Source organism: Alosa pseudoharengus, unplaced genomic scaffold (genome assembly GCF_046254945.1).
Source record: "Alosa pseudoharengus isolate Yale_2024_CS ecotype anadromous, Long Island Sound unplaced genomic scaffold, YU_APseudo_1.1 YU_APseudo_1.1_scf_7, whole genome shotgun sequence".
NCBI lineage: Eukaryota > Metazoa > Chordata > Actinopteri > Clupeiformes > Clupeidae > Alosa > Alosa pseudoharengus.
In genome coordinates, this window is record NW_027468859.1 from 36,152,156 (window position 1) to 36,170,963 (window position 18,808).

General features: G+C 45.1%; 1 protein-coding gene across 1 annotated transcript in view; it reads right to left on the bottom strand.

The window, feature by feature from the left end:
- LOC143109315 (disks large-associated protein 2-like) overlaps positions 1-18,245 on the bottom strand; it is a 56,387-nt gene extending 38,142 nt beyond the window's left edge. The window contains exons 1-3 of the mRNA XM_076271968.1: positions 17,914-18,245; positions 17,127-17,829; positions 8,435-8,643 (exon numbers count right to left, since the gene is read on the bottom strand). Of these exons, the coding sequence (XP_076128083.1) occupies positions 8,435-8,643; positions 17,127-17,829; positions 17,914-18,245 (1,244 nt within the window). The remainder of the gene's footprint in view (positions 1-8,434; positions 8,644-17,126; positions 17,830-17,913) is intronic.
- Between the last annotated feature and the right edge of the window lie 563 nt (positions 18,246-18,808).

Below are 18,808 nucleotides of genomic sequence, written 5' to 3' on the forward strand. Positions count from 1 at the left end.
AATGCTTATACCATAATAACGTGATTAAGTGTAACGCAATGCTTATACCATAATAACGTGATTAAGTGTAACGCAATGCTTAGACCATAATAACGTGATTAAGTGTAACGCAATGCTTATACCATAATAACGTGATTAAGTGTAACGCAATGCTTAGACCATAATAACGTGATTAAGTGTAACGCAATGCTTATACCATAATAACGTGATTAAGTGTAACGCAATGCTTAGACCATAATAACGTGATTAAGTGTAACGCAATGCTTAGACCATAATAACGTGATTAAGTGTAACGCAATGCTTAGACCATAATAACGTGATTAAGTGTAACGCAATGCTTATACCATAATAACGTGATTAAGTGTAACGCAATGCTTAGACCATAATAACGCGATTAAGTGTAACGCAATGCTTAGACCATAATAACGTGATTAAGTGTAACGCAATGCTTAGACCATAATAACGTGATTAAGTGTAACGCAATGCTTATACCATAATAACGTGATTAAGTGTAACGCAATGCTTATACCATAATAACGTGATTAAGTGTAACGCAATGCTTATACCATAATAACGTGATTAAGTGTAACGCAATTCTTAGACCATAATAACGTGATTAAGTGTAACGCAATGCTTAGATCATAATAACGTGATTAGGGTTGGGTATCATTTGGGTTTTATCCGATACCGGTGCTAAATCGATACTTTTAAAACAGTGCCGGTGCCAAAACGGTGCCTGAACCGGTACTTTGTTTTTAAAATGTTTTAAATTAAAATGGTCTAAAACATGAATTGCTTTTTTTTTATTGATAAGACAAATTTGAACATGAAATTAAACTGTTATATTCAATTTACTATCAATATCTCATTGCTCCTACGAATAATACATTTAAATGTTAAAACAGCTTGCCATGCATGCACACACAATGGTAAGCTCTGCTTTCAAATTTACCCAGTGTAGGCGGTTAAAACCGCTTGCCATAAAACTGCCAGGTCATGGACAACGGCATTTGCAAGCAAGCTAATCTAACAGGGACTCTACTTTCCAGTTAATTCAGTGTGTTCCCAAATGCTTAAAGAAATTACATGTCTTAACCCATAACACGCAGTAGTTTTGAACATGTTAGGCTACATGTCGGTGTTGAAGTGTTTAGATTCCCATCGCTAGCCTAGTAGGCATTTTAACAGCAACTATGGCTATGCGCTAACACCAGTCAGCTGAGTTTAATTAGCAATAACGTACGGAGATGGTTTCATAGCCTTTTTGACAGCTCAGTGACATCAGGTATGTAACCTACATATTTATGTTTTTGCCAGCTAACTTTTAACATGATCTTCATATTCATTGTGATGCTATATGGGCCTCGTGCACATGAAAGATAAATATAATGCCATACCACACCGTGAAATAAAGTTTTCACCTTACAACTTTGCTGATAACATTTCAAATAAATGTCAGTTAGCGCATTAGCAAGGATATTGTGTAACGTATAGGCTAGCCTACTGTTGATGTTGTTTCATAGCCTTTTGCTTGTGTGTAGTAGTTAGGTAACCTGACCCTAGCCCGATGAATTTCGTTCTGCTTAGCTCCGCCTAGCTTCACTCACATCCATCTGGGACCTCTTCCATTGACAGTGATTTCTGCAACCGATTTTATGTTACAGCCAATCAGGACGCAGGGCGCGAGTTTCATAGATGTCACATAGCGTCGAAGCGACTGTGAGACTGTTATTAGCGTCACGGATTGGCTTCGATGTGAGTGGTTGAAGTAGCACGTCAATAGATGACGGACAAGTGGCTTATTCAATCATATGCAAGCATTTTTTGATTAGGCCCAGCCTTCTGAAGCAACACTTCAATGGATTGGTTCCAGATGGATGAGTGGAGCTAGGCGGAGCGAAATTCATCTGGCTAGGGTCAGGTTAGTAGTTAGGCCCACTGCTAGATTTTGACAGGAGCTCGCGATATCGCTTTAAAGTAAGCTACTTTGGGCTCACGCAAGCTGTCAAACACTGTCCACTCGCCTATGTGGTGCACCCCTCTGGTTTATACATCCAGTGTTTATCATATGTTAGCTAACTGTATCTGGATGTGTTGCTATCAGAGCAAGAGGTTAGAGATGGCGCATGACATGCAGTGATGCCTCGTATAAAAATAAATAAAAAAACGCTATTTAAGCACCGAAATGAGGCACCGAAATCCACGTTGTTATTCGATGCAGTTACTACCGTTTGCGTTGGCACCGGTGCCATATTAGAATCGTGTTTCGGTGCCCAACCCTAAACGTGATTAAGAGTAACGCAATGCTTAGACCATAATAACGTGATTAAGTGTAACGCAATGCTTAGACCATAATAACGTAATAAAGTGTAACGCAATGCTTAGACCATAATAACGTGATTAAGTGTAACGCAATGCTTAGACCATAATAACGTGATTAAGTGTAACGCAATGGTTAGACCATAATAACGTGATTAAGTGTAACGCAATGGTTAGACCATAATAACGCGATTAAACGTAACGCAATGCTTAGACCATAATAACGTGATTAAGTGTAACGCAATGCTTAGACCATAATAACGTAATAAAGTGTAACGCAATGCTTAGACCATAATAACGTGATTAAGTGTAACGCAATGCTTAGACCATAATAACGTGATTAAGTGTAACGCAATGGTTAGACTATAATAACGCGATTAAACGTAACGCAATGCTTAGACCATAATAACGCAATTAAGCGTAACGCAATGCTTAGACCATAATAACGGATTAAGCGTAACGCAATGCTTAGACCATAATAACGTGATTAAGTGTAACGCAATGCTTAGACCATAATAACGTGATTAATTGTAATGCAATGCTCAGACCATAATAACGTGCACACACATTACTAAAGGTAAACCTATACGCACATACACATTACTAAAAGTAAACCTAGACGAACACACACATTACTAAAGGTAAACTTAGATGCACACACACATTACTAAAGGTAAACTTAGACGCACACACACATAACTAAAGGTAAACCTAGATGGCCGGTGTCTAGTGAATGCTTTTATCCTGAGCACCGTGCTACGGTGGCCTGGAAGTGCAAAAAAAATAATAATGGTAAATGAATTATTTACAAGATTAAAAACAAATGTACAAGTTTAAAAACAAATGTACAAGTTTTTAAACAAATGTACAATGTTTTAAGCAAATTTACAATGAGTGAACAAATTTACAAGTTTTTAAACAAATTGACAATGAGTGAACAAATTTACAAGTTTTTAAACAAATGTATGTTTTTTACGGAAAGGGTAGGTAGACGGAAGTAGTGGCTACAGGAAGTGAGGTCTTTTCGAATAGTAGCGTGAGCCTGGTAAGATGCGTGAGCTTTCTCTCAGTCAGAAAGCACAGAGCAACAGCCAACGTACATTCTCTGGTATCACCATGTTCTGCCCCTACTGCAGCACCCCCACCAACCGTGGCCATTTCTGCCAGAACTGTGACAAAAGCCTAACATGTCTGCCCTACGGAGACGATAAGGCGTCAAGTTATGGCCTCGATTAAAGTAGTAATTTATCGGACGAATAGCGGCTTCGCAATACATTTTAGCTAACAAGAAGGCTAGAAAGTGTGAAGTGTTTGATAGACCACACTTCCGTTTATTGTACCTACCCTTTCCGTAAAAAACGTACATTTGTTTAAAAACTTGTAAATGTGTTCACTCATCGTCAATTTGTTTAAAAACTTGTAAACGTGTTCACTCATTGTAAATTTGTTCACTCATTGTAAATTTGTTTAAAACTTGTAAATTTGTTTAAAAAATTGTACATTTGCTTAAAACATTGTACATTTGTTTTTAATCTTGTAAATAATTAATTTACCATTGTTAATTTTTTTTACACTTCCAGGCCACCGTACCGTGCAGAGACTTGCAGCGGTCTGGAATCAAGTCCTGTCTGAACCACTTTAGCACACTTTAGTGAAGCGATATATTTATAGGTTTATAGCATGTAGGTATTATATATAACTGGAGAGAGTGACTAAGTCCCGCCCCCATTCATTTCAATGGCCCATGCTAGGCTAGCTACTTCAGCCAAAAAAGTTTGAAATTGACCGCAGCCATCTTTATGAAAATGCCGTTTCATGGGTGTTCGTTTCCGGCACCAGGTAGAATTAGCCTATTAAATTCCACGTTACAGACAGAGACAACGTAAGGTACAACGGTATGTCGTTGATGAAGATTGGACATTCCCTCAGAGGAAAAGAAGTTGTTCGTGAACGCGCTTCACTTCACCTCGTTATAAGCGCAAATGTATTTCATTGGTTGGGATAACATTTTGGGAATGGTGGTGTTTGCCCTGTCTCTGAAGTCCTAGGTTATTTAATGTGATGTTCATATGTGATAATAAACTATGCGAATCAATATTGAATCACTTTAGGCTACACAAATAATGATCCCTAAATGTATATTTGGACAAGCTGTATACTAATTGCGCAATAAGCTATTCAACGAAAATGACTATAAGACATGGGACGAAGAAACTTGTGGATAGCTGGGATTTTTGCTGCACCCAGTGTGAATTTGCAGCTTGTTAAACCTAGGCTACATTTGCAGGCAGACGAAATGAAGGCAACGCAAATTAAACTTACCGATAGAAGCGCAAATCCCTCGGGTATTGAGGTTCGAGCAGGCATTTCAAGAGTCTGCAACTGTTGTTGGATATTTGGCTTTTGCTTCGACTGGCAGCCTGGCCATTTAAATCAAATGCATGGCCTAATCATGTCAATGTTGCAAGAAAGCAAACTAAATAAGCTTCGTTTTAAATGACTTGGGGAGGTTACATGATCCCGACGTTGCCTTGTCATGGACTACAGGTAGGCTACTACAGCGTTTTAAAATAGTTTTCATACACAACGCAATGAGTAGGCTAATAATTGGATATAGGTAATTGCTATGCATACATGTATTGTCATAGTCAGTTACCTTGTCAACCCACAAATAAGGCAAATAATAGTATATGACAACATTTACTTTTTTCTTTTATTTACCACAAAGTCTGGTATAATAAGCCTAAACAATGTAGGCATTAAGTCAAGTATCAGTAACTTAATCCAAGTAGTTAGTTGTTTTATTTGTCGTCTTCCAGAAATGCAAACCAACATGGACGCGCGAGGACGCTCGTGCCCAACACTAAACTCGTGCATGAGCTGTCATCTACCAATCAGCATGTAAAAACTGGTGCCGGAAGTTGCAACCATGTAACGCCATGTTTTCAAAAATGTCGGCGGCCAAATGCCATGCTAAGTGGCTGAAGCTAACCAAATCCTGACCCCCTGGTTTATAGCCATGTCGAGGTGGAACCCACAACAGGTCTGCAGAGGGGAGAAGGAGGGACAGAGGGAGTTAGAGGTGTTGGGAGATACAAGAGAAGAGAGGTGGACCAGTGAAGAGGTGGTGAAGAACTGGAAATGGAAGTCATTCTACACTCCCCCACAGTACTGGGGGCAGTTATGAGAGGTCTGCACTCTCCCACAGTACTGGGGGCAGTTATGAGAGGTCTGCACTCTCCCACAGTACTGGGGGCATTTAAATGAGAGTTCTACACTCCCCCACAGTACTGGGGGCAGTTATGAGAGGTCTGCACTCTCCCACAGTACTGGGGGCATTTAAATGAGAGTTCTACACTCCCCCACAGTACTGGGGGCAGTTATGAGAGGTCTGCACTCTCCCAGTACTGGGGGCAGTTATGAGAGCTCTGCATATGGTGGTGGTGGGGGAGCAGCAGCACTAACACACAGAGATGACAAGTGACCGGCTACAGCAGCAATGGGAGATTATGGAATTCACGTAGCAAGAAAACAAGAAATTAAAATGCTGTTCAGGTTCAATCTTTTCAACTCTACACAGAATAAGAACAGATTTATGCACCAGATTATTTCATACCAAACTTGTTTTCCCTCCACAAAGAAGTGCAGCAAGTGCAGTTCTAGAAGTACAGCAATGTGTCAAGTAGTATTATTAAGACCGTATACGTGTTATTCCATCAGTTCAACACACACATATTGGTATTATGACTAATTGGACACATTAGCAAATATCTATGACCAATGCGGTTTGAACTGATATGGAATGACTCATACTTCATCACAAAGCACTTTTATACATGATATTACAGCTTCTCTACACATTACAGTTTGCCTGGGTTATTTAGCAATATTATTTTATATGATGTGCAATAGTGGATGAATGGGTCCTTGGCCTGAAAAACACTGAAGACCTCTGGTCTAGGCTAAGTGGAGAGGAGAGAGGAGAGGACAGGAGAGGAGATGAGAGGGGAGAGAGGAGAGGGGAGAAGAGGAGAGAGAGGAGAGGAGATGAGAGGAGTGTGTAGATGAGAGGAGAGGGGAGGAGAGGTGATGAGAGGGGACAGAGGAGAGGAGAGGGGGTAAGAGGAGAGGAGAGGAGAGGAGGAAGAAGGGATCAAGGAGTGTGTAGAGGAGAGGACAGGAGAGGTGATGAGAGGGGAGAGAGGAGAGGACAGGGGAGGAGAGGAGAGGCGAGGAGGAAAAAGGGATCGAGGAGTGTGTAGAGGAGAGGGGATGAGAGGAGAGAGGAGAGGGGGTAAGAGGAGAGGAGGAAGAAGGGATGGAGGAGTGTGTAGATGAGAGGGGAGAGAGGAGAGGAGGAAAAAGGGATGGAGGAGTGTGTAGATGAGAGGGGATGAATGAAAGGGGCTCTGTGCTCTGTGGCACTGGGAAGGCAGCATGTCAGGAGAGACCAGCTTCAGATAAAAGAGAAAGTGCCTCTCTGCTCTCTCTCTCTCCTTCCCTCTCTCCCTCCCTCCCTCTCTCTCTCCTTCCCTCTCCCCCTCTCTGCTCTCTCTCTCCCTCTCTCTCTCTCTGCTCTCACTCTCCCTCTCTCTCCCTCCCTCTCTGCTCTCTCTCTCCCCTCTCTCTCTCTCCCCTCTCTCTCTCTCTCTACTCTCTCTCTCGGCTCTCGCTATCTCTGCTCTCTCCCTCCCTCTCTCTATCCCTCTCTCTCCCTCTCTCTCCCTCTCTCTGCTCTCTCTCTGCTCTCTCTCTGCTCTCTCTCTCCCTCTGCTCTCTCTATCCCTCTCTCTCCCTCCCTCTCTCTCTGCTCTCTCTCTCCCTCTCGCTCTCTCTCCCTGTGTGTATGTGCGTGCTACGGTAAACCTACTGGTGTGTTTGTGTGTGTGTGTGTGGTGTAAAACACAACATGCTTTTTGCTCATAGCCTACATACACATCATTGTATGCATTATGCAACCCCAAATCAGAAAATCTTGGGACACTATGTAAAATGCAAATAAAAACAGAATGTAATCTGCAAATCTTGTAAACTCATATTAAGTTGCTAAACATGAAAAACATTACTAACAATACCCCATACTGTTGAGCAACTGAAATCCTATATCAGACAGGAATGGGACAACATTTAATTCTCAAAACTCTAGCAACTGGTCTCCTCAGTTCCTAAACATTTACAGAATTGTGTTAAATGAAGAGGTGAAGCAGAACAGTGGTAAAAATTCCCTGGCCCAACTTTGAAACATGTTGCCGGCATCAAATAAAAAAAATTATGTGAAATAGTCATCAATAGTCAAATAGTCAAAAATATTAATTTTCAACATTTCATATGTTGTCTAAGTCGTTTTTGCTGCTAAATATGGGTTTACGAGACTATTATATTATTATATTATTAAAGTTTGGTTTTATTTGCATTTTACACAACGTCCCAACATTTTCTGATTTGGGGTTGTAAGTTGGTTGCATGAGGCTGAGGTAATGCCCTTGACGGAGCTGCTGGTTGGAGTTACAGTGACATGTACGCCTTTGGGGGTCCACGATGTGGTCTCTATATGGGGGGGGGGGGGGGTCCAGGGTCCATGATGTGGTCTCTATATGGGGGGGGGGAGTCCACGATGTGGTCTTTATATGGGGGGGGTCCAGGGTCCATGATGTGGTCTCTATATGGGGGGGGGGGTCCATGATGTGGTCTCTATATAGGGGGTCCCATGGAGTGAAAGCACATACACACCTTTGTATCTCTGTATGGCCAACATGAGGACACGGGCGCTAAGTGGAATCGCTCCTCTCATCGTTTGTGTTAGGAAGGGGTTGTGAAACAGTGAACCAAATTGTACAGGTGCCGTTATGGGTCTGTGTGTGTGGTCTCGGTATGACCGACATGGCACAAGAAATGTCAACATGTCATCATTAATGTTATAAAGGGATTGTAAAACAGTGAACAAAATTGCACAGATCAACTTTTGGGTTCTAGCTGTGGTCTTTCCATGTCTAGGTACCTCTGGGGTTGTAGGTGTGGTCTCTGTATGCGAGGGTACCTGTGGGGTTCTAGGTGTGGTCTCTGTATGCAAGGGTACCTGTGGGGTTCTAGGTGTGGTCTCTGTATGCGCAGGTACCTGTGGGGTTCTAGGTGGGGTCTCTGTATGGCCGACTTAAGGACGAGGGCGTCAGGGCGGACGGTCTTGGTCGGGGAGCTCTTGGGGCTTGGGTCGGACTCTCCGGCGCTCTCCTCGTCTCCCATGGCCTTCACGTAGCTGCTGCTCCGCATCCGCCGGCACGGAATCTCATCATCGCCAGGGTAACCTCTCCACTCGTCCCCGGGAACCTGTGCCCCACCACCGCCACGACAGAAGACAAACCCGAACATCAGTCAAACAGGAAAGCAGTGGTGGAGATGGCAGTGGTGTAGATGGCAGTGGTGGAGATGGCAGTGGTGTAGATGGGTGTAGATGGTAGTGGTGTAGATGGGTGTAGATGGGTGTAGATGGCAGTGGTGTAGATGGGTGTAGTAGATGGCAGTGGTGTAGATGGCAGTGGTGTAGATGGTAGTGGTGTAGATGGGTGTAGATGGTAGTGGTGTAGATGGGTGTAGATGGCAGTGGTGTAGATGGGTGTAGATGGCAGTGGTGTAGATGGTAGTGGTGAAGATGGGTGTAGATGGTAGTGGTGTAGATGGCAGTGGTGAAGATGGGTGTAGATGGTAGTGGTGTAGATGGGTGTAGATGGTAGTGGTGTAGATGGGTGTAGATGGCAGTGGTAAGGATGGGTGTAGATGGTAGTGGTGTAGATGGGTGTAGATGGTAGTGGTGTAGATGAGTGTAGATGGCAGTGGTGTAGATGGGTGTAGATGGTAGTGGTGTAGATGGGTGTAGATGGTAGTGGTGTAGATGGCAGTGGTGTAGATGGGTGTAGATGGTAGTGGTGTAGATGGGTGTAGATGGTAGTGGTGTAGCTAGCAGTGGTGTAGATGGTAGCGGTGTAGATGGCAGTGGTGTAGATGGTAGTGGTGTAGATGGGTGTAGATGGCAGTGGTGTAGATGGTAGTGGTGTAGATGGGTGTAGATGGTAGTGGTGTAGATGGGTGTAGATGGTAGTGGTGTAGATGGTAGTGGTGTAGATGGGTGTAGATGGTAGTGGTGTAGATGGGTGTAGATGGTAGTGGTGTAGATGGGTGTAGATGGTAGTGGTGTAGATGGGTGTAGATGGCAGTGGTGTAGATGGGTGTAGATAGTAGTGGTGTAGATGGGTGAGATGAGTGTAGATGGCAGTGGTGTAGATGGTAGCATGCATGTCCCACACCACATACAGTCTCAGCACCCAAGGAGAGGATCGGGATCGAGTCTTATCTCCCACCCATCTCTCCTCTCATTTCCCACCACTATCTACACCAATGAATGGATGAATTAACTATGTTACCTCTCTACTGTCCTGTCCCAAACACAAATGAATGGATGAATGAATTTAATAGATGAATGGATGATATTACCAAACCATGCCTGTATGCGTGTGGCTCGGCAATATGAAGGGCGACCACGCAAGGATAACATCTAAATAAAACGTTATTTATTAAAGTAAATAGAAAAGAGAGAAAATGTCCGGATAAGTGTGGCAAGAAACAGGAGTGTCATCATGTAAGTCTGAATGAATGCAGTGTGGTGTGTAAAGCAAAGCAAAGGTGCAAAGTGGTCTAAGGTGGGGAGGAGGAACACTGTCCAGCTGCCAGGTAGCCTGTTATGTCCCAGTCGGTTAGTTAGGGCAGACGAGGCACGCCTGACCACTAGGCTCCACCCCTGCAATGCAGACAGGAGAGGAAAGAACACAAACAAAGGCAGGGCCCTAACAATGAATGAATGAAGAATGAATGAACGATGAATGAATGAATGAACGATGAATGGATGGATGAATGCACCAATTAATACACTACAGCAGTGACCTATAGATATCTTTGTCTTCATTCTCATATCGCTGTGAAATGGACACAATAAACCATAAAAAAGCAATTTCCCTGCCTCACAAAAGTCCACTGAGACCAAGTTTATCTTCTCGGGGGGGAAACAAGAATCACTTCCATGAAATGCTGAAGAAACGATTATGGCTTGTCTCACTACAGACCTTTCAAAGCTCAGGTGGATCCGTTTATTATGGATTGTGCTCCCATTTCACAGTCACGGGACAACAAGAGGTCTATTAACATCACAACGACGCCATAGCCAATCAATTGTAACCACTCTACAGCCAACCAATCATATCAAAAGCACAGCAGCATTCCATAGTTATAGTAAGTAAACATCAACATCTGGAACAGGCAAACAAAGTTAAGTAAGCCACCATGATTCTTTTTTTTTAACCATAATTCTTAATTTAGTGATGTAAACATGGTATACTTATGTTTTCCTTGTGTATTAGAGTTCCCTTGGTCTAGTCTTATCCTGTTTGAGCTCACCAAACCAAATCCCTAACCAACTACTGTATGTTGAAATGGCAATAAGTCAATCTTTATCTTGATTATAACCCCATACCCAACCAAATCATTTGCAGAATTGGTTCTATCATCTTGTTTTATAGCAAACGATTTGCATAGCGAGCTTGTTTGATTTGGGCTAACTGCTTCTGAGGCAGCAGAGTCGCCAGGCTTTCTCATACAGGGCTGTATTTTCGGTCACCAGCGCATGGCGTAAAGTTCGTTATTCACCGGCGCGAAGTTGAATTCGTTATTTTGCACCTTTATTTTTTAAGCATTGCGCCCAGGGGTGTGGCAATTAACAACCTAGGGAGGGACCTGGCGCATTGTCTAAAAATCGCTATCATACACCACCTAAACCTGGTCAGAAGTCAATGGCGAGTTGTTCATATGCTATTTTAAGAGCGCATGTCAACAGTCATATTGGCAGGTGCACGCACCATCCTTCTATCATTCATGAACGCACACCAGCGCACGTCCATGCAAAGCATTACAAATTGCACGATTACAATGGTAAACATAATTAGAATAAAGATATTACGAAATACTGTACATCTCATGATGAGTAGTTATTCACCATCATTTGCAAATTGGTAATGACGGTTAAAAGTGATTAGGGGAGAGGCGAGAGACAATGGAGCACAGCTGAAGACGCACTGTCACGATATAAGCAACTCCTCTGCAGGATAAATGTTGTTTTATTTAGTCATTTGAGCAACATTAGGGTAAGTGTTGCTTTTTCCAGCCTATGTTTTCTATGGTAACCCATTGTCAGTCAATAGTGAAAGTAACTGCATATAACTGTCTTGTCGTTGACTGACTCCTTGGTGAAGTTAGTTTCACTTTGCCAATGAGTTCAAATAATAGACGAGTGCAAATGCGTGAAGGCTATGCTAGGTTTTAGTAAAGCATGGTTTAAGAATGACTATTCCATACGGTCTCGCAAGCAGCCTCCTTCAAATGCGCCGTTGAATGCCAAAATACCGATGCATTTATTTGACATATCGCGCGTTGCGCCGTTAAAGGGAATGGCAGATGTCATTCTCATTGGTTTAAAATGATGTTACGCCCCAAACACACCCATATGACTGATTAAAAGACCTAGGAACACCTTGTTACGCCATGCGCTCCACTTTTGAGAACGAAACCCCTCCCAATGTGAACTGGACATCCTACTAAATTTGAATAGACTTTTGACGAGTGACGATGCACTTTAGAATGTCATGATAGGGCCCACAGTCTTAAAGGCCTTGCAAGGAAACGAGACTAATTAGGAGACCAGACAGCTTTCATTAATAAGGAGAAACATTAACCAGTATTGGTATTCATGTACAGTAAACCAACACACAGGAATAGCACAGACATATGAATTTAGACAAAGCATGACAGTGAAGCCTCTTGCGTATTGAAGCTCTAGTGTAAAGTGCAAAGGTGGTTTAAGCTTAATCTACAAAACATGTCTCAGTGTTTATGCATAGTAATACTCAACATAGTAGTAGCACCAGTACTCAAATACATAATGGTACAGCAACATACCCACTAAATATGATGTGAAATGTAAGTGTGATTTCAGTGTTTCCTGTGTCCAGTCCACTGTGAGTTATTGTGATGGATTTTTTTTTTGGATCTTCATGTTTAACAGCCTGCAGTCCAGACGCACTAGTTGCAGCTACTCTGTGCTCTACTAATCACCACACACAGTGACACTGCGGCCTGGCCTTTTCTTAATCACACGCTAATGGGTGTCTAGTGTGTGATTAGCGTCCAAAATCTGGCCTCTTTCTGAGTAAATACTTCATTATCACTGGAACAAATAAAAGACAATGACATAAGTGATGTTAACTCGATTTAGTTAGGCTACTGAGGGATTGAGAAGGATAAAAAAATGTATTAGTTAAAAGTTTTTCGTAACAGCTGTCGACTAGTCAACTAGTCATTATGTACTGGTACTTTAGGTGAGGCCATTCGGTCCCATGGATTTGATTATCATTGCTATGCGGACGACACTCAACTTTACCTATCTTTCCCACCTGAGGACTCTAGCGTTTCCCATTAGATTAACATCCAGCTTGACTCATCTTCATTGACCCCAACTAGGTCGGCACGTAAACTTGGGCGTCGTAATTGATGATCGACTTAACTTCTTTGAGCATGTACTGTAGCCTCAATTGCAAAATCATGTTGGTTTGTCCTTTACAACATTAGGAAGATCAGACCTTATCTGACACAAGATTCCACACAACTTCTTGAACAGGCCATTGTTATCTCCAAGCTGGACTATTGTAATTCACTGTTAGCTGGCCTACCTGCTGCTTATGTAGTAAGGTCCATTTCACTTGTACAACCCCCACACATGTGACAAAACCTACTATGACTATGACTATAACCACACTACACTCACCATGTCACACACTGTGTTGCCTATTTTATGGTTATGGTATTTAGCAGACACTTTTGTCCAAAGCGACATACAAATAACAACAATAGTTATATTGGTAAGATAACATTAAGGAGAATAGCAATAATAAACAACTCAATTCAATCAATAGCCTAATGAAAAAAAATAAATACTATAATATTTTATGAGCAAAATGGGCTCAGATGGCAATGGCAAATGTACATGTGTTTGTATTTCCGCAGGCCATTCTTCATGTTCCACAGAGGAACAGGAACCAGTAATGACGATGGGAAGAGATAGAAGATCAAGAGAAATAGACATATTAATAATAAAATAAATTAATAAAAAAGAATGAAATATGTATGAATGAAATGTTAAGGATAATATTTTAGTGTACTGAAAAATGCATTATTTACTAAAGGCAATTAGTCTAATAAATGGCCTGTCTCCTCACGTTGCCGTAGATACCAGTAGATGTTTTGAGGAGCTCCTCGACTACTCTTGTAAAGCGCCACACTGCCATAGCGTCTGCTTCCATTCCTAATGTGTGTAATCTGAGACGCACTGCCATAGCGTCTGCTTCCATTACTAATGTGTGTAATCTGAGACGCACTGCCATAGCGTCTGCTTCCATTCCTAATGTGTGTAATCTGAGACGCACTGCCATAGCGTCTGCTTCCATTCCTAATGTGTGTAATCTGAAACGCACTGCCATAGCGTCTGCTTCCATTCCTAATGTGTGTAATCTGAGACGCACTGCCATATCGTTTGCTTCCGTTCTTAAAGTGTGTAATCTGAGACGCACTGCCATAGCGTCTGCTTCCATTCCTAATGTGTGTAATCTGAGGCACCGCACTGCCATAGCGTCTGCTTCCATTCCTAATGTGTGTAATCTGAGACGCACTGCCATAGCGTCTGCTTCCGTTCCTAATGTGTGTAATCTGAGGTGCCACACTGCCATAGCGTCTGCTTCCATTCCTAATGTGTGTAATCTGAGGCACCGCACTGCCATAGCGTCTGCTTCCATTCCTAATGTGTGTAATCTGAGGCACCGCACTGCCATAGCGTCTGCTTCCATTCCTAATGTGTGTAATCTGAGACGCACTGCCATAGCGTCTGCTTCCGATCTTAATGTGTGTAACCTGAGACGCACTGCCATAGCGTCTGCTTCCGTTCCTAATGTGTGTAATCTGAGACGCACTGCCATAGCGTCTGCTTCCATTCCTAATGTGTGTAATCTGAGGTTATCAGGGCCAAGTGCACACATTATGAGGGGCAAACGCTCTCACACTCTCTGACACCTGCATACGCTCTTAGTTCATTATAACGGAGGCATTATCGTCATGATAAATGACAGGCTCCTTCTGCCAAGAGCTCCTCGACTACTCTTGTAAAGCGCCACACTGCCATAGCGTCTGCTTCCATTCCTAATGTGTGTAATCTGAGACGCACTGCCATAGCGTCTGCTTCCATTCCTAATGTGTGTAATCTGAGACGCACTGCCATAGCGTCTGCTTCCATTCCTAATGTGTGTAATCTGAGACGCACTGCCATAGCGTCTGCTTCCATTCCTAATGTGTGTAATCTGAAACGCACTGCCATAGCGTCTGCTTCCATTCCTAATGTGTGTAATCTGAGACGCACTGCCATATCGTTTGCTTCCGTTCTTAAAGTGTGTAATCTGAGACGCACTGCCATAGCGTCTGCTTCCATTCCTAATGTGTGTAATCTGAGGCACCGCACTGCCATAGCGTCTGCTTCCATTCCTAATGTGTGTAATCTGAGGCACCGCACTGCCATAGCGTCTGCTTCCATTCCTAATGTGTGTAATCTGAGGCACCGCACTGCCATAGCGTCTGCTTCCATTCCTAATGTGTGTAATCTGAGACGCACTGCCATAGCGTCTGCTTCCGTTCTTAAAGTGTGTAATCTGAGGCACCGCACTGCCATAGCGTCTGCTTCCGATCTTAATGTGTGTAACCTGAGACGCACTGCCATAGCGTCTGCTTCCGTTCCTAATGTGTGTAATCTGAGACGCACTGCCATAGCGTCTGCTTCCATTCCTAATGTGTGTAATCTGAGGTTATCAGGGCCAAGTGCACACATTATGTGTGTAATCTGAGGCACCGCACTGCCATAGCGTCTGCTTCCATTCCTAATGTGTGTAATCTGAGACGCACTGCCATAGCGTCTGCTTCCGTTCTTAAAGTGTGTAATCTGAGGCACCGCACTGCCATAGCGTCTGCTTCCGATCTTAATGTGTGTAACCTGAGACGCACTGCCATAGCGTCTGCTTCCGTTCCTAATGTGTGTAATCTGAGACGCACTGCCATAGCGTCTGCTTCCATTCCTAATGTGTGTAATCTGAGGTTATCAGGGCCAAGTGCACACATTATGAGGGGCAAACGCTCTCACACTCTCTGACACCTGCATACGCTCTTAGTTCATTATAACGGAGGCATTATCGTCATGATAAATGACAGGCTCCTTCTGCCAAGAGGGCACTCTGGCTGTAGCACTGAGGCCCAGTAAGCACCGGGGGTGAGAGCTTTAGTAGATCTCTGCGTCCGCCTGCCGATCGCTCCTGTAATGTATCTCCATGTCCGTCTGCGGTGTGAATATGAAGATGAATGGGCACTGAGCATGCTGTAGGTCAGAGCTGCTCTGTCCTGCTGTTGTCATCTCCCTGCACTGCGTAAGGTGCCTCTGCACCCGCCACCATCACCACCCCCCTGCATAAGGCACATGTGATTAAAGGCACACTATGCAAGATTTTCCCCTTTATGAAGCCAATTTGATGGTAAACGAACTTGCAAATAGGCAAATCGTTTACCTAGCATAGCTATACAGCATAGACATAGCGAGTACCTACCGAGAAAACCAGCCATGCAACCTCCAAGAGCGGCACCCCGCCAAAACTCACGAGAATCGTGAAACATTACTTTGTCATTAGATATAGCTCTTTGGAGATAGTTTTTGCCTGTTGTTCCTTCACCTCCACAACAAAATCATTTGCATTGTGTACAGGGGGGATAAGTACCATATAACCATATAAATACATTGCGACTCTAGAGGGATCTCTAAACTCGCCCAAAATACCTAAACCTGCATAATACACCTTTAAAGGCCCCCCCCTGCGTAAGGCACATGTGATTAAAGGCCCCCCCCCCCCCTGCGTAAGGTACATGTGATTAAAGCCAGCCCCCCCCCCGCGTAAGTCACCCCCCCCTGCGTAAGGCACATGTGATTAAAGGCCCCCGCCCCCCCCCCCCCCAACGTAAGTCACCCCCCCTGCGTAAGGCACATGTGATTAAAGTCAGCGTTGTAATCACCGGACACTCCTTTGGCTCAGTCTGATGTTCAAATAGTCCACTGCTCTATCGATGTGTTCAGATAGCCGGCAGCACTATTGATTAGTTATTACACGGCTCTTCACAAGGCAAGTACAACGCTCCATTGACTTGAATGGGCTTTCCCAAAGTTCTACGGTTTGTGCTTCTACTTCAGGTATTTCATATCACTACGCAAGAACTGGAACTTCATTCAAAAGTGAAAGCAGACGGTTGATCAGCTGTGTTCTAAAGAATGTTTGATTCAAGTTCAACGTGTGTTGTTGCGAACTATTCTCAGCAAATGCCACGATGAACGGTAACAAATAGGCTATAGCCTAGGCTATGTAGGCTAAAGAGTCATATCGTGGGAAGTTTATTATTTTGTTTTGGCAAGTAGCCGTGTAATAAGCGGGATGATGTATAGAACGCCGGTCATTACTGGGAAAATAAGTCCTTTCAGGGCGGAACAAGACCCCTCAACCCACACATCCACACCATACCAGACTGCACACTGTCCACTGTTACAACACTTTGTGTTGCGTTTGCCTATTGCCTATTGCCCACACATGCTTGCCAATGTTAGCAAACACACCTGTGCTCTGGGTCGTGCGACTCACCTGCAGGTAGTGGTGCAGCCGATGGCCCATGTGCTCGTGGTGCAGCGAGGACGGCTTGTCCAGGTTGAGCGAGGACTTCCTGTACGCCTCCTTGGCCTGGCTGACGGTCAGCGTCGACCAGGAGCTCCGCTTGAGGAATTTCCCGTCGGGCGGCGCGGCCTTGCAGGCCGAGCACTTGATGTCGCCGCTGCTCTTGGACGTCTTGAGCGAGAGGCGGCCAAAGTGGCCGCTCGGGTGGTCCAGCGGGGGGCAGTGTTGAGCAGCGTACTCCATCTGTTGCTGGCGCGTTCCCATCATGCCGTGCGCGGCGCGGAAGGTGCCGTCGCTGTCCAGGTTGTCGTCGGAGCTCCACCAGTCGCCGGACGAGCGGTGTCTCCGCTCCTTGCTCTTGCTGCGCTTGCCGCTGCCGCCGTGCTTGGAGGAGGTGGACGAGTGGTGATGCTGGTGCACGCTGTCCACACGGCCGCCCCCGCCGTTGGCCTTGGACGAGCCCTCCAGCGAGTGCGACTTGGTGAACAGCTTCTGCACCGAGTGCACCAGGTGCCGGATTCGGCCCGGGCTCTCGCCGGTGCCGCCCCCGCGGTGGTACTGCAGCGTGTGGAAGCCCTCGCGCTGGACCGGCCGCTGTTTCTCCACCTGGTCCATCATCCCCGACGGGAGGCGGTTGCTGCGCGGGTTGCTGTGGTGACCGGCCAGGGCGTTGCTGTAGTGATGGTGCTGTTGTTGTTGTTGTTGTTGTTGTTGTTGTTGGTGGTAGTGGTGATGGGAGGAGGAGGAGGAGTAGGACGAGGGCGCGTGTGCGACGGTGGGCGTGAGCGCGACGCAGTCCTCCCGCGGGATGGAGTTGTAGTACTGCGAGCTGTAGTGCATCCTGGGAAAGGTGCTGCTGGAGACGTGCTCGGCGGGCACCCCGGCGCTGGCGGGGAGTAGCCCGGGCGCCATCACCAGGCAGTCGGAGTGCAGCGAGGTGCGGGGCGACACGTGCTGCTGGAGCAGGGCCGTGTCCAGGGGGAAGCTGCCCTCCGTCGGGCTCAGGAGGTAGGAGGGGGCGTAACGCGGGTCGCGGCTGTGCACTGGGGGGTACGGGTACTGCGGCCGCCCGCCTGCTAGGCTCTTCATGCTCCTGAGGGGGGGGCGCCGGGCATCACCGGAACATCAGGACGGCGGGGAGGGGGGACACTGCTGGGCTGACAGGAGGAGGAGAGGAGAGAAAGAACAGGAGGAAGAGAGGAGAGGAGAGAGAGAACAGAAGGAGGATGAGAGGAGAGAGAACAGGAGGAAGAGAGGAGAGGAGAGAGAGAACAGGAGGAGGAGGACAGGAGAGAGAACAGGAGGAAGAGAGGAGAGGAGAGAGAGAACAGGAGGAGGATGAGAGGAGAGAGAACAGGAGGAAGAGAGTAGAGGAGAGAGAGAGGGGATGAAAGAGAAGGAGAAACGGAGAGAGGGTGAGAGACAAGAGCGAACAGAGCAGTGCAGAGAGGTGAAAAGTCAGGAGAAAAGATAGAGAGAAGAAGAAAGAGGAATAAAGGAGAAGAGATAGATGGAGAGAAGAGGAAAGGAGAAGACAGGAGAAGAGAGGAGATGGAGAGAAGTGTACAGGGGAGAAAAGAGCGAATGAGAGGAGGGGAGAAGAAAAGAACAGGGAAAACACAGAAAGAGCTGGTTAGCGAATCCCACAGATA